This window comes from Barbus barbus (assembly GCF_936440315.1).
Source record: "Barbus barbus genome assembly, chromosome: 6".
NCBI lineage: Eukaryota > Metazoa > Chordata > Actinopteri > Cypriniformes > Cyprinidae > Barbus > Barbus barbus.
This window is the reverse complement of record NC_136734.1, coordinates 26,235,565-26,251,030: the sequence shown is the minus strand read 5'-3', so window position 1 is coordinate 26,251,030 and position 15,466 is coordinate 26,235,565. Positions and strand designations below refer to the sequence as shown.

Here is a 15,466-nt window from a genome sequence, read left to right as displayed (position 1 = left end):
CTAGTAATATACATGCTAATATGTAATAAGTGAGAATTTGTCCCTAAAGCGTTTCACATTTTTTAAATGTTTGCAAAATTAATAGCTGAAGTTAAAGACAGAAATAAATTTATGATAATGTTGATGGAAAATTCTATACATAGTTTTAAACACCCCTTTGCCTTAATTTCAAATATGCATGCTCCAAATATGCAAGTCATTTCAAACTATGACAAATAAATTCCAAAATATGTATGTATTCTCTCAAATAAAATAAGCTCTAATTAATTATTTTTAAAAAAGAAAAGAAAAAAAGCAAGTTTTCGACAAAGTATTGTGTGTCACAGGTCACATCAAGTATCCATATACAGTATTGACAAGTGAGGTGTCAAACATATCCATGTTGATAACATCACAGTGTAAGAGTGCATAAGTGTGTGTGTGTGTGTGTGTTTATGGGATGAGGGCTGCAGTTTGTCTAAGCTCCGTTTTGAGGCTGCTCTGCAGCGCTGTGCTGCACTGAATGTGGCAAGGGTTTTTTCTGCTTTTCTGGACCAGTTCCCATTAATGCTGCATTTCTTTCTCATCAGACACACACACACTCGGAGGTGTCCTCTGCTGGTGCAGCAAAGAGTCTGGCAGGGGATAAGCCTCTTTCAGCGCTCTCTGGTATACCGCAGTGAGTGAGCAAACATGCACACAAACACACACACACACACACACACACACACACACACAATCATGTACAGGAAGTCAGGTTCTCTATTTGGTTGAAACAACTGAAAATCTATAAATTCAATTACTCCTTTTAAGTCTAGGACTTAGAAGTCCCTCATCCGTCTTTGTACAACACACACACACACAGCATCAGAAGAACACAGCGTGTGTTTTTAATAAACAGGCTCATGATTGACCTCAGATCAATGTAATGTAACACAAGCAGTAATATACTGTGTCTTGTCTCTCTGTCTCTTAAACACATTTAAACTACATCCTCTCAGTGTGCTAAGTTTTGCTATAATAATAAACACACATTTATGTTCTGATTACAGCCATGTTTAACAAAGGAGCCTGTGCAAAGTTAGTTCATTTGAGGAAGAAGGATCTCTGGCCGTTCACTGTGTTGAATCAAACTCTAACTCATGTTATCACTATTTTATGACAGACTTTACATCCACCAGAGGGTGCTTTTTCATATATATCATTTGCAATATTTATTCAGCCACAATCTTTATTTATTTAATGCAGATTTAATGCAGATTTAATCTTCTGTCTGGGAATACGAGCGAGTACAAAGCATCGTGCTATGCTCTCCGACGTGCAGTAAGAGCCGCCAAACACAGATACAGAGAGAGAATTGAGTCTCATTTCCAGCTCAACGACTCTCGACGGATGTGGCAGGGACTGAGGACCATCTGTGACTTCGGAAACAAATCCTCCGCGGAGGTGAGAGCAGATCCGTTGCTGGCCGACGAGTTAAACATCTTCTACGGCCGCTTCGATGGCAACGGCGGCGGCGCGTTTCTGCCGACCAGCGCGTCTGGAAGCAACAGGCAGAGCAGCGATGATCCTGTAATCACCGTGTCGGAGGATGAGGTTCGGAGGGCGCTAAAGAAAGTGAACGTCAGGAAAGCAGCCGGACCTGATGGGATAACCGGCCGTGTTCTGAGGTCCTGCGCCGATCAGCTCGCTGGTTTGTTCACTTCTATCTTTAATGAGTCCCTTGCTACCGCCGTGGTTCCCACCTCATTCAAAAAATCCATCATTATCCCTGTGCCAAAGAACAATAAACCCTCTTGCCTGAATGACTATCGCCCAGTTGCCCTCACATCTATAGTCATGAAGGTTTTTGAGAGACTTGTAAAGAGCCACATTTGCTCCTCCATCCCTGATACTCTGGACCCTCTTCAGTTTGCCTATCGCCCAAACAGATCCACGGACGATGCCATTTCTCACGTTCTCCACTCTTCCCTCACACACTTGGATAGCAACAATGGAAATTATGTAAGGCTGCTATTCATTGACTATAGCTCAGCTTTCAACACTATAGTCCCCATCAAGCTGGCATCTAAACTCACAGACCTCGGCCTAAACTCCTCACTCTGTGACTGGATTCAAGACTTCCTCACCGGCAGACCTCAAGTGGTGAAAGTTGGCCAGTTCACCTCAAACTCCATCACTCTGAACATAGGAGCCCCACAGGGCTGTGTCCTGAGTCCCCTGCTCTACTCTCTCTACACGCATGACTGCGTGTCCTCTCACAGCTCCACATCTATTGTCAAATTCGCTGATGATACTGTGGTTCTGGGCCTCATCTCCAACAACGATGAGACCGCATACTTGGACGAGGTAGAGAGACTCACATCATGGTGCCAGGACAACTGTCTCTCTCTGAATGTGAGCAAAACTAAAGAGCTGATCATGGACTTCAGGAAGAGACAGCAGCAGCCCTACACTCCTCTTATGATCAGTGGGACCCCTGTGGAGAGGGTGAGCAGCTTCAAGTACCTCGGTGTAAACATCTCCGAGAACCTGACTTGGACTACACACATCCAAACACAGGTAAAGAAAGCCAGGCAAAGACTATACCATCTGCGACAGCTGAGGAAATTCAGGGTCTCACCAGCAATCCTGAAAACTTTCTATTCAGGGACCATAGAAAGTGTATTGACTCAGTGCATCTCAGTGTGGTATGGAAACAGCTCCAATCAGGACTGCAAAGCACTACAGAGAGTTGTGCGCTTAGCTGAGCGCATCTCAGGGTCTGCTCTCCCCTCTCTGCAGGACATCTACCTCAAACGCTGCAAAAATAGAGCTGTCAAAATAATCAAGGACTCAAATCACCCTGGTAACCAGCTATTCACTTTGCTTCCATCTGGTAAGCGCTTCCGTAGCCTGATGGCAAAAACTGAGAGACTTAGGAGGAGCTTCTTCCCCCAGGCCATCAGGCTCCTAAACTCTAACTCTGTGTCATAACATCACTTGACTCCATGTAAATATCACCATATCAATAAGCTATTCATAATTTTTCTCTACCTCATATTGCTGCTATTATATACCCTGTACAACTTTTTTGCACATTATTTTGCACATTCCTCTTAGTACTATTTAAGTCAACAACATACTGACCTGCACATTTATATTTATATTTTTTATCTATCTTTTTATTTTATTCTTTTATTTTATTTTATTTTTTTTAATTTTTTTTCTACTTTTCTTCTCTTAATATTTGTATACTTAATAATTGCACTGTCCTTGGAGCGGACCTGACCTACATTTCACTGCTGGTTATACTCTGTATAATTGTGTATGTGACAAATAAAACTCTTGAATCTTGAATCAGATATAATGTTCAATTCTTGTTTGTGTTTTTACCATGACTAAATCAGTCTACTTTGAGTAAACACTTTAATAATCATAAAATCTGTCAGTTTAACGGAAGCACAACCAAAACTAGGATAGCTTAAGTTAGAATTGAACCCTTGCAAAAAATAAAAAAAATAAACTGGCATACAATCAGACTCAGTGGGGTAGGGTAATAGAAAAAATCAAGCATTTGTGGTTTTTATGGCTTTTGAAACTAGCTTTACCATGTCAAACTTTCAAAGAGAACACAACATTCACAAAAAAAATTTTTATTTACTTTTAAAATGGTCAATTCAAAGAAAAATCTATAAACATTTGTAAAATTTAAATAGACTGTAATGTAATAAAAATAATTTGATATGAACAGACAAGTACAGTATTTTCTTTGAAACTAGGATTAAAGGATGAATTTAATCTCACTTGAAATATATTTTCTAAATAGCAAAATCCATGCAGCATTGATGAACATAATCCCAGAACACTGAAGATTTGAGCGGGGTAGTACAAACAACAAGAAAAGTTCAAGTACTACATTTGTTCAATATTTTTTTTCATGCAGTTTCTCTTTGATCCATCCATTCTACCTTTATTTACAAAATGTGTTGCCGGTTTTAAAATGTATATTGCTCCCTTAAATGGATAATTGTTTTTGTTTTTTTGCCGCACAGGTTTACTGTATGTGACGGAAACTGCTGTAAAGTAGTGCAACAGACAAATGCAGAATGAAGAATGACAAAAATTCTCAATCATACAGGCAGAAACAATCAATGAAGTCAGAGTTTAAACACATATAAACACTTCATATCTGCCATCTTTTTAAGAATACAAAACATGGATGATATCACTTTATATATGAAATTTTACTTCACCTTAAGTTTTCATACATAAAAAGTCAAATATAAAAAAAGTTTATAATAACTAAAAACATATATCTGTAAAATTAAGAGTAGAAGAAAGTAAGCTTCTACTGATCTATTTGCCATTTAGACATTGTTATTTCTTGTAATTAGAAAATCCTGTGTTGAAATATGTCATCACTAGTAGTTAAAGATGGGTTAGTCCAGACAGAAAACTGCGGAGACTCACAAAAACCCTGAGTCAGGCATCCTTTCTCACAGCACCTGATCCATTGATTTGTGGTTCTCCATCTCAACAACCATGTCATCGTCCTGTCTCCGGAATACCCGCACAACGATATAAATGATGAGGATCAGGAGAACAACGCCAATGGATCCACCCACAGCTATTGCCAGAATTCCAATTTCAGAGAATGACACTATAAGAAGAAAACAGAAAGTATTCTTAATGCTCAGCTGCCTTGTTGAATGTTTATTTTATTCAGATTATTTAATAATGTTCTTATTAATATTATTTTCCCTTTTAATACCAGTACTGGCATCTTGTTTTATTTATTTTTCCTGTCACCGCTTTTATTGTATATACTGATGATTTGGCAATACTGTATAAAATAATTATGCCCACTAACATAGCTGGGTAGTTGGAATCTGGATTACATTTCCAAAAATTAAGTACTTGGATTTAGATTAAATTACATTTTAAAATCCTCGTAATCAGACTACAGTTACTTTTTATTGAGTGAATAATTATATATTATTCACACAATATCAATAAATTATTCATAATTTATTGTTTCTTCCTAATTCTTTTCTTTCTTTCTAATAAATGATTTGCTTTTCATTAAACTCACATACCCCTTGCAGTTCCCTCATCAACCCCAGTTTGTGAAACCTTAACGCAATGTATTGTTTCATGCATTTCATGTTGTTAATAGCAAAGAATAGAATATATTTTCTTTCCCTTTATATCAATATGGTTCAAGATTCTCCTTTTTAAATCAATGTGATAAACAAGTTAGGTCAAAAGTAATCTAAAAGTAATCAAAAATTAGTCTGATTATATTACCTAAAATGTGTAATGCAATGATTACAAAACTAACTACAAATTCTGTCATGTAATTTGGAATCAGTAACGGAATACAATTTTCAAGTATTCTACCCAGCTCTGCCCATTAAGGACATTAAACCGAAATAAAGAAGGAAATCTGTTCAAATAACAGGATGTGAAACTTTATCAGAGAATGTCCAGTGAACTGAATATCGCTCACTATTGCTACTCTTACACTCTTGTTGTTTGTACTATAACAGTCTCAGAGAAGACTGTCTGCTATTCTAGCCCGGTTGATTAGATACTTCTGTCCTTCAGCTGCTGGGATCAAAGAAAGAACACAATATCCTGCTCATACAACCTTCACCTCCATTGCCACACAGGTTTAGAAGGGTGAGTAAATGATTTTTCAAGCTCATTTTTCAAACAAGTGGCACAGCATCTGCTCTTACCTTTTTCAACGACTCTTAGGCTGATCTCGCCTACAAAGCCCTGGATGTCGGGTGGATTTTTGACTTGGCAGCTGTAGGTACCATTAAATATGAACTGCACATTTTTCAGCATGATGGATGCGTCACCCTTCAGTATATTGCCAGACCATACAGCATGACCCTTAAACATGCCTGTATCCGGGGGAAATGCACTTTTTTGGTAGTGAAAAATCTATGACAGATTAAAAGAAAGAGAGAGAAAGGTTGAAAGTTAAATAGGAAGGAAGGACTATGACCCACTGAAATGAGGTTGGAATAGGGGTATATAAAAAAAATGAAAGAAAGGAATAATAGAGAGAAAATGGGCAGAAGGAAAATTGTATTGTAGACTTTTGAACAGCGTTTTAAGAGGGCCTCGGCCTAATTTCAGCCAGTAGTAAATAAAGATTTTTCAGACACATTAACCATTCAGTCTCACCGATTCTTCTGTCGTCTTTCCGAGTGGTCGGAAGCTCCAGGATACAGAGACTCTTTCTTCGGAGAGAGGATGTGTAGATTTAAATGTACATTTGAGCCGTACATCTGTCCCATTGACTGCCTCCAACTCTGAGGACGTATGCAACTCCATTCCCTCCACCTGTTGTACACCTAATAACCATGGATTACCATGTTACTAAGAGAAGTATATAAGTGACACAAACAGCTCTTTCCATCAACATTTACATTCCTCACCCTAAACCCGATACTAAAATGTACATTCTATGGCCTTGAAGCAAACAACAGATACATAGATACTTGTCGTCGACACATTCATGTCATAACTCTCTTCTCAGACCTAATCTAATTTACAATCCATTATTAGATCGGTACAATCAGATGTTACAAAGTAAAACCTCTCACATGAAAATCACATAGTGATAGTCCTTCCAGCTAACAATCTGAACCATCAAAACATTTTTACAGTATTACATGTTGTGAAGATTAACCAGCTCATACAGAATCATTCAGTCACATGGAACTATTGCGGAACTGAGATGTTCTGCACTAACTACCCTGAACTAATTATTACGCATTAAGGTAAAGCTTTCATGGGTCCTGCTGTGATCAGTGTTTAATTCTGCTTAAACTGAGACTGCAGCCGTTCCAATCATTAAATCTGTTAGATCACTCTCTACTCAGTAGTAGGTCTACCTATATAGGCTATTTATAAATATGTTCATATATTTTGAGAAGTGTATTTTTGTGTAGGCTACTTCATTTTAGATTTTATTTTTTAGTAAAAAACACATTACATTTCTTCCAATTGTTACTGCGTTTTTCTACCTATATTGTTAATCTTTCTTACTGCACCTGCTATCCACTTCAAGCCGCTGTAATTCCTGCATTAACCCCCTGAGGATCAATCTAATCTTGTATAATCTTGTTTTATGAACGGCAGTACAGTGTAAATCTGATAAGCGTCTAATAAGTGCCGCAGAATAATACTAAAAATGAGTAGTGGTTACTGTTACTCGGAGACTACTAACTTACCCATAGTATAATGTGACCACAGTAATCTCAAATTGCCAAACGTAGCAGGCAGAGAATCTTCCTAACAACACCAATAATGACTCGTTGAATAAAATATTTAAAACACATTAAATTAATCAAACATTTTATATGTATTAAAGGTAAATGAAAGGTGTATCCAGGAAGTAGGAAACTCACCTGTCAAGACAAGCGCACATAGCGCAGGAAACAGGTCAATCCAGACACGACTCATACTGGAGGAGCTATCAGAGCTCCTTGAAATGGTAGGAGCCTACTATTAACTATCTATCTAGCCACTTACTGTATTTATACTCGATATCTGAATATTAGTTATACTTCGGCACTACTGAGGACAGCGGCCATGCTAAACTATTCACACTGTTTGCTCTTCTCCGTGAGTGGAAAGAGGAGGAGTTTCAAAAGGAGTTAACAAAAACAGGTCAGGACAAGGTCTACCTGCACATCAGTTTCCCAAGTTAACTGATGTCGTTTATGTATCCAGTGCATGCCACTGCATGTTTCTCATAAGCAGTGTAGCAACAACATCCATTCTAATCGAAAGAATAATTAACAAAAAACAGTTTCGTTTCCTACAGGGATTTGGATGTTCGTTTCATTTGATTTCTCTCCCGCTAAAACAAATGTTACATAAAGTTATATTTTTAAACGAGACTAAAACAAAAATATTTTGTCTGTGTAATCACCGAAAGCATACTAATGTGACATGTATTAGTTTTTTTTACTCTGCTGTCATCTTGTGGAATATTGAAAAATTGCAGCCTCAGCCTTCAGGTTCAAGTGACGTCATTAATAAACTGATCCTCTGGACCACAAAACCCATCATAAGTAGCACGGATATATTTGTAGCAATAGCCAACAATACATTGTGTGGGTCACAATTAGGCTATCAATTTTTCTTTAAACCCTCTACATACGGAAATTATTTGTGAGGTTTATCCTACTTAAAATTTGACACTATAACAATATCAATAAACATTTTCGTATTATTTATTTATTTATTTATTTAAAGTTTGTTGCCTCAAGGCAACATTGTACCACAACGGAAAAAATTTAACATTTGACCTTTTCATGCAGAAAAAAATAAATATATTTATTGAAAACATCAATTTCTTTAACCAAACACTTGAACAAACAGAATTATCTAGTTTTTAATGTATTGCACATCTCATATTTAATAAAAAAGTAACATTTCATATCCAGCTGTTGCTCTCAGGCAACATTGTACCATCGTGGATCACATTCCATTACGGTAAAATGTTGCAACATGCAGATTTTTGTAATTTCCTATGATACATTTGATGAAATATTATGTAAAATTTTTGAAAATACTTCTTTACTTTCCAATGAAGGGGACTAAGATTTTTGTAGGCAATTATATGTATGGAAATGAATGAAAAATGCACTTTTCATTGGACAAAATACGGAGTCATGTAACATGTGCACATGTCCTGAAAGTGGAAACAAAATAGACCCCTGTGGGTCATGTGACCGCTTTTTTTGTATGTTCATTTATTAGTACTTGACCTCTACTTCCCTGAGACAGCATTGATCAATTAAATGAGTGTCTCATTTTATTTAAAAAACAAACAAAAATATGTTGTGTTGCCTGGAGGCAACATGGTACCATAGAGGGTTAAATCATTAGGATAAGTAAAGATCATGTTCCATAAAGATATTTTGTACATTTCCTACCATAACTATATCAAAACTAAATTTTTGATTAGTAAAATGCATTGCTAAGAACTTTATTTGAACAACATTAAAGGCGATTTTCAGATTTTTTTTGTTTTTTCACCCTCAGATTCCAGATTGTCAAATAGTTGTATTTCTGCCAAATATTGTCATATTCAAACAAACCATACATCAATTGAAAGCTTATTTATTCCGCTTTCAGATGTTGTATTAATCGTAATTTAAAAAAATTAGACCCTTATGACTGGTTTTGTGGTCCAGGGTCACATTTAGGCACAGCCTACACATTTTCTAACATAGTTAGAAATATTGTAAATGGATAGTCCTAACGGTCCTTTTCTTGTGCATAGTGATGTAGGCCTACTAATGTTGTAAGAACATCCAAACAATCATAACAAAAATGCTTAGTTTTATGAATGCTTAATTTTATCAAAGCTCTGTATTGTAGTCTGTATTTAATTTTCTTTTTTCTTTTTTTTTAGATAACGTATGGATAATCCGGTAAGCCATATTTTACAGTTATTTGTTTTATATGCTTGTTTACTATTTGGTTTATATCATTAACTATTTTGTGCATAGTGCCATTAGAAAAGGACAAATTCACGTGTTGGTGATAAATATGCAATTTTCTTTTTTAATTGCTTCGGTTCAGAAAATGTGGAAATATTAACAATATTATTTTTTCAACATTTATTTTGTAAAAATAATAAGAGCAAAATATACATTTAGGCTACCATGACCTCAAGGTGGTCAATTTTTTAAATTAGACTATAGAAGAACTTTTACTCGGGCTACTAAAACTGCAGGCATGTCTTGTGTACAAGTTGTGGACAACATTATGCACGTTTTAATCATATTCATTCTGTTATATTCATAATTAAAATGCCTTAGAAATCCACGTATCGAATATGATACAGCTTTATAGAGTTAGCAGTAATATTAAGTTATTTTTTATCGAACTGTTCTAAACAAGCTGAATGAAATATAAGCAGGACGCTATTTATTAGTTATTCCTATCACAGATCTATTCTTCACGAGGCGGGACGGCGCTGAATGGGAAGTGCGTGATGATGGCTGGAGGCGGAAGTGAGGCTTCCAGAAAGTGCGAGGGCGGTTGCGCAGGGAAGTGGGGAGGTGGTTGGCTGGATGCTATTCGGTTTACATAACCCAAATATTTACTGTGATTTCTTGAAAACACCTCGCGCTATATACCCTCATAACTGAAACGTCCAACATTATTGTTACTGTGCAGCCTGAGTCAGCCAAGGTTGCATTGCTGGAAAAAACAAAGCCGAGGTGCGCGGCAGCAGAAACACTCATCTGCATCTTCCACCGGACAATCAGTCCGTCAGTCGACTGCGGTGCTGCTGTACGTGACCGAGGGAGCCCTGCCCTGCTCTGCTGCACACCAGCAGCTCACTCAGTGCAGACGGGATTTGCAAACACGGTAGCCAGGTTAGTCAAAAGGAAACGTGCGTTGAGATGGACGCGATGTGCGGGAATGTGATTTCCTTTTGTCCCGGCTGTTAATTCATTCTTCTTCGTTATGCCATCAGATAAACAATACTGTGACCGTAATCCCTGACAGTAGCAATCATTAAAGAACATTATGAAGCGTTAATCTTTACCGCACAGCCTCTGCTGTGTGTTGGCTTCATCCGGGGTTCATCATCACCATCCTCCTCATCCTCCTCACAACACTAAAAGCAAAACACAGGCGCTCTTTGCGCGGCGTAACTAGCGTTTATGTATCCGGAATGATATGTGTGCCCTTTCAATGAATTATATTTAGCTGTTGACTGTTGAATTACTAAACTTCCACTCACTACAGTCTGAACGAGTCAACCATTGCTGTTCATTTCCATTACGTCAACACGTCCGCTCATTAGTAGTGTTGTGTTTGTGTTGTAGACTCAGAATGAGCGCAGAGGAGAATCCCGCTGCTGAACCTGCGCCTGTCATCGACGTGCAGGGAGACGGACGCTGGATGTCACAGGTGTGCACCATCGAGGAAGACTGTATAAACATGTGCTTGTAACAGCTCAAGAGTTGTGCAAATCTCTTCCTATTTTATAACACCTGGCTCTGATTAAGGATTAGAGCGTAACATGCTTGGATTTGTCCTATATTTTTGCAGCATAACCGGTTTGTGCAGGAGTGCAAGGATGCAGAGCCTGAAGTTCTGTTTGTGGGGGACTCAATGGTGCAGCTAATGCAGCAGTATGAGGTGATTGTTATCTCGTTAATGAGTCAGTCCATGTAAGAAGAGCCATAACATTCGATTACAATGCCATTTATTCAGTAAAAAGACACTTTTTTTTATCCAAATGCATATGAGAATAATTGTAACAGAAGCAATGAATTCAAAGGAGAAACCAACGATTGGTGCTCCCATACTAATCTTCCATAAATACAAAAGCAGTAGAGCAGATTTGTGTGTGCAAAACGTTGAAATGCACTTAAGGCGTGAACTAATGAAAACTTGCAGTCAGTGGTTTGCAAGCCGAAGCATAATGTTTTTATGTTCAAAATTAATTGTAAATTTAGTGTATCATATGAAACTGGTATATTCAAATATTTTAATGTATTTATAAGTATTGTACATGTATTTTTATAGCCAATATACAAAATTTTAAGTAATACTAACAACAAAACTTTGCCTTAATAATTTATTTCATTTTAATGACTTGTTACCCAGCTCTCAGGAATACTTCATTCTCATCGGTCTTTCATGGCATTCTGTGGTCAAGTACTTTTAAATAATGTAAATCGAATATATAGTAATGGAACTGAAAGCAAGTTTTATCATTCCAAAATGAAAAAGGCATGACTCTTTTTTTTACTTACACTTTGGTAAATGTGCACCTGATATGTTTTTTTTCTGTTGTAGGCTATTATTAATAATAATCAGCACTTAATGTTTTTCTATAAATGTACATATTTGGTTTACATTAGTTTCAGTTGGTTTACAATTCTTGTTGGTGTTGGTCTCAGGTGTGGAGGGAACTGTTTTCACCTCTCCATGCTTTGAACTTTGGGATTGGTGGAGACACGACCTGTAATGTGCTATGGAGACTGCAGAATGGAGAACTAGAGAACATCAGACCCAGGGTGAGGAAGCGTTTTTTTATTTATTTGTTCTAACAGCTTTAACAATATTTGTTATGAAGTAATAAGTGTGTCCAACGCTGGAATTGTATCCTTGTTTGTTCTCCACAGGTGGTGGTTTTATGGGTAGGAACTAATAATCATGAGCACACTGCGGATCAAGTTGCAGGAGGAATATTGGCCGTTGCACAGTTACTTCTGTCTCGCCTCCCCAAGTCCAAAATTATTGTTTTGGTGAGTTACCTAAATCACCTATGTCCAAATATTGATAATGTGAGATTTGTAGTGTTCGAATTAATGCGTATACAGAGTATCAACTCTGAGTAGTTCATTTGTTCTAAGCTGATTAGTCGTAATTCCTGTCATTCAGGGCCTGTTGCCAAGGGGAGAGTTTCCTAACCCTCTGAGAGAGAAAAATGCAGCAGTGAATAATCTACTTCGCGCATCTCTTCCTCAACTCGGCCCTGTTCAGTTTATTGATGCGGGAGGTAGTTTTGTCCACTCAGATGGGACTATTTCCTCTCGCGACATGTTCGACTTCCTACATCTGACCGCCGGTGCATACAGGAGCATATCAACAGCTCTCCATGAGCTGCTGCTTCAACTGTTGGAGGAAACACCCCAGGAGAGGCGAGCCTCACTGGTCTAGGAAGGGGCACCAGATTGGTCAATCACTGAAGAGGCAGGCTTAGGACATGTTGGCTTTTCAAAATGTACCTAAAATACTTTATTTAGCAAGACAAAGAAAAGAACAAAAAGAATGTGGATGTAGGACAGTGGCCAATTTTATATGATCCGTATAAAATGTGTATATGTGTTTAAGATGCATAATAGAAAACAGTAAGAGAAAGAAGACTAGATAAGAAATATTTGTGGCAAGAAATAGATTTTCTTAGGACATGTTGCTTTGCGGTGGGACCAGAGTCTCTTCAAAATCCCAATGTCACAGTCTGAACAACCTTTAATAGTAGCACTTACTCTGCCAGCTTCTCCGTGCCTTCATACATGCACTCAGTCACACTCACAGTAGTGTTATGATGACAGCATAATGATTCAGACACACACGAGAAATCATGCCTTTGAAATATGTATGTCTTGCTCCCAATTTCAAGTTCTTCGGCACAGAGGCGTCTAAAAAGTCCTCTTTCTCTTTTGCCCTTTCATATTCCCAATAACTCAACATAGACTGGAGTGAACACCATCAAACCATGCCATACCTTGTGTGTGAGAAAGCTCCTCTTCTTAAGCATCTAATGCACAACCATGAGGTTTTCAGTGTTAATATTTCTCACTTGCATCCCTGTTTTTGTGTGTGTCCATGAGCTCTATAAAGTATTATGTACAGTTAACTGTGAGTATGGGAGAGCCAGTGGGCAAGAAGTGATATATGAAGTTGTGTGCGTGTGTGTATGTGTATATATAAATATAATCTGCTAGTAATTATGTACAGTACTCTGTGCAAAGTGCTTACATAGCTGGTGCTGGTGTATGTGAATGTTTTTGTGTTCGAGTGTAAGAGATCGACCATCTGTAACTATTTGTATGGCCCTCAAAGCGTGCACAATTACAGCGGCACAACTGCCACTTGCTTCAGATCTAAGCATTCCTAATAAATCAGCAGGGATCGAACCTCATATGTGTATAATTTATTTCACATGCTGTTAATATGCAATGTTTATATCAGGTTCTTTTTTTCTTTTCTTTTTTACAACATTTGTACTATGCTTTCAAAATGCTTTCAAAAATGACCAAGAGTTTCTATATCTATATTCAGTCAGTTATTTTAAACAATCTGCTTGAATATTCATTGATCAGTCTTTTTTCAAATGCAAGAATATTAGATCATAGTACATTGTAAAACAAAAGACATAGGAAGTGCATCTTGCTGGAGGCAAATATATCTTGTACCATTCATGATTTTGAGCCTTGTACTCCGAATCTGCTTCAGAAATGACAAAATATTAAAACTCATTCAGCCAGTAGAGGGAGACATAACACACCAACCTGTGTAAATGACCTACTGTGTAATCATGTTTATGATCATTCATTAAGAAAAGCAATATGCTACCAACATGGAAAGAGTTGAATAAACCACCACTATAATGTAGGGTAGGCCTACAACATTTAATAAGGGGGTCCTCTCTACCCAAAAAAGATGATTCTCCTCTGTTAGTTGATAACAATAAACCTTGTACTGATCCTCTGTTAGTTGATAACACGAGAATAAACCTTTTACTGATTTGAAAACATGGAGTAGGCCTATCATCACCATCGGCTCATCATGAACTATCAGAAGAACTATCAGATCAAAATCCTATACTAAAGTACTACATATCTACTATAAATCAGTTCACAAATACTACAGAGCAATGACATGCTCTGCATCAATATGTCTATTTTATGGGGTCGACAGGGATTCATGCAGGTTGTATGAGTAGATAGATAAGTTCCTGCTGATTATGACACATCTGTTCTGATGATACAGCCTTGGATAACCTGGTCCTCTGTATATTAGCATGCAGTGCTCAGAACCCACTGTACCTGTGTTTGACTGCACATTTGAGACGACAACTGTAAAGTCTATTGCCAAGAAAAAGAAAAATGTTAGGTTATATTGTACAACAACAGACAAAGATAGTACATCAACAAAGACGTACATATTTTAACCCCCCGGTACAGTCTGTTCTAGTGGACAATATTTTCTTCATCGTGTTCACATTTAAGTAAATCAGCATTGTAGCTGAAATATGAATACTAAACTGAAATGTTCTCAGTTTTCAATCAAAATTCTACTCAGCATAAGCCAATCAAGAGACTTTTGCTTGAGAATGTGAACAGTCGAGTATATCAAGGGACAAAGATAACTAGTTGATCAATGACCCCTGACTAGTTATGTTTTTGTTTGGTTGGCAATTGATAAAATAGGATTTGGAGCAGGAGGTGGAGATCAAGGTTTGCTACACGTTGCTAAATGTTTTGAGATAACATCAGTCTTGTCATAGATTCACGATTACCAGTTTATGACAGCAAATGTAATCTCATGAATGCACTGTATTCAATAACAAACTGCTTAATCACAAACCAATAAATGCAACTGACAGAGCACCAAAATATAATCAAAGTTTTGTTCTAGCTTTCTTTAACTGCTGAATTTCAGCACTTAGATTTACATTAGACCAGTGCTTCCCAAACTGTGGGCCGCGGCCCCCCGGTGGGCTGTAGCGGTATTGCAGGGGGCGTAGCTACGCTAAATCAAAATATTAAAATAATTAAAATATTTGTTCTTAATATATTTTATTGTAATTAAATTGTTCTCTGTTACACACTTTGATGCAATATAATTGTAAATAGTAAGCCTATGCAGAAAGTATGTAGTGTGATGGATTTAAATATATTTGTAAAGAATGTTTACATCATCTTACTTTCACCAGCAT

General features: G+C 37.3%; 2 protein-coding genes across 5 annotated transcripts; one reads left to right on the top strand and one right to left on the bottom strand.

Moving 5' to 3' along the window:
* Positions 1 to 3,319: 3,319 nt before the first annotated feature.
* LOC306871396 (myelin protein zero-like protein 2) lies at positions 3,320 to 7,613 on the bottom strand. 3 transcript variants are annotated; one of them, XM_079419286.1, is made up of 5 exons: positions 7,389 to 7,611; positions 7,212 to 7,272; positions 6,160 to 6,329; positions 5,703 to 5,913; positions 3,507 to 4,621 (listed from the first exon to the last, which is right to left on the bottom strand). In XM_079419286.1, exons 2-5 carry the CDS (start codon positions 7,213 to 7,215, stop codon positions 4,458 to 4,460), a joined length of 549 nt encoding a protein of 182 aa, XP_079275412.1. In that variant the 5' UTR covers positions 7,216 to 7,272; positions 7,389 to 7,611; the 3' UTR covers positions 3,507 to 4,457. The 3 variants fall into 3 exon arrangements, with proteins under 3 accessions (XP_079275411.1, XP_079275412.1, XP_079275413.1); XM_079419285.1 differs by lacking the exon at positions 7,212 to 7,272 and having other exon boundaries at positions 3,320 to 4,621; XM_079419287.1 differs by lacking the exon at positions 7,212 to 7,272 and having other exon boundaries at positions 3,553 to 4,621; positions 6,160 to 6,318; positions 7,389 to 7,613.
* Positions 5,510 to 13,665, top strand: LOC306871395 (platelet-activating factor acetylhydrolase IB subunit alpha2-like). Of its 2 annotated transcripts, XM_079419284.1 has the most exons (7): positions 5,510 to 5,643; positions 9,407 to 9,425; positions 10,836 to 10,920; positions 11,062 to 11,151; positions 11,919 to 12,035; positions 12,144 to 12,266; positions 12,403 to 13,665. In XM_079419284.1, exons 3-7 carry the CDS (start codon positions 10,843 to 10,845, stop codon positions 12,679 to 12,681), a joined length of 687 nt encoding a protein of 228 aa, XP_079275410.1. In that variant the 5' UTR covers positions 5,510 to 5,643; positions 9,407 to 9,425; positions 10,836 to 10,842; the 3' UTR covers positions 12,682 to 13,665. The 2 variants fall into 2 exon arrangements, with proteins under 2 accessions (XP_079275410.1, XP_079275409.1); XM_079419283.1 differs by lacking the exons at positions 5,510 to 5,643; positions 9,407 to 9,425 and adding an exon at positions 10,002 to 10,379.
* Positions 13,666 to 15,466: the final 1,801 nt, after the last annotated feature.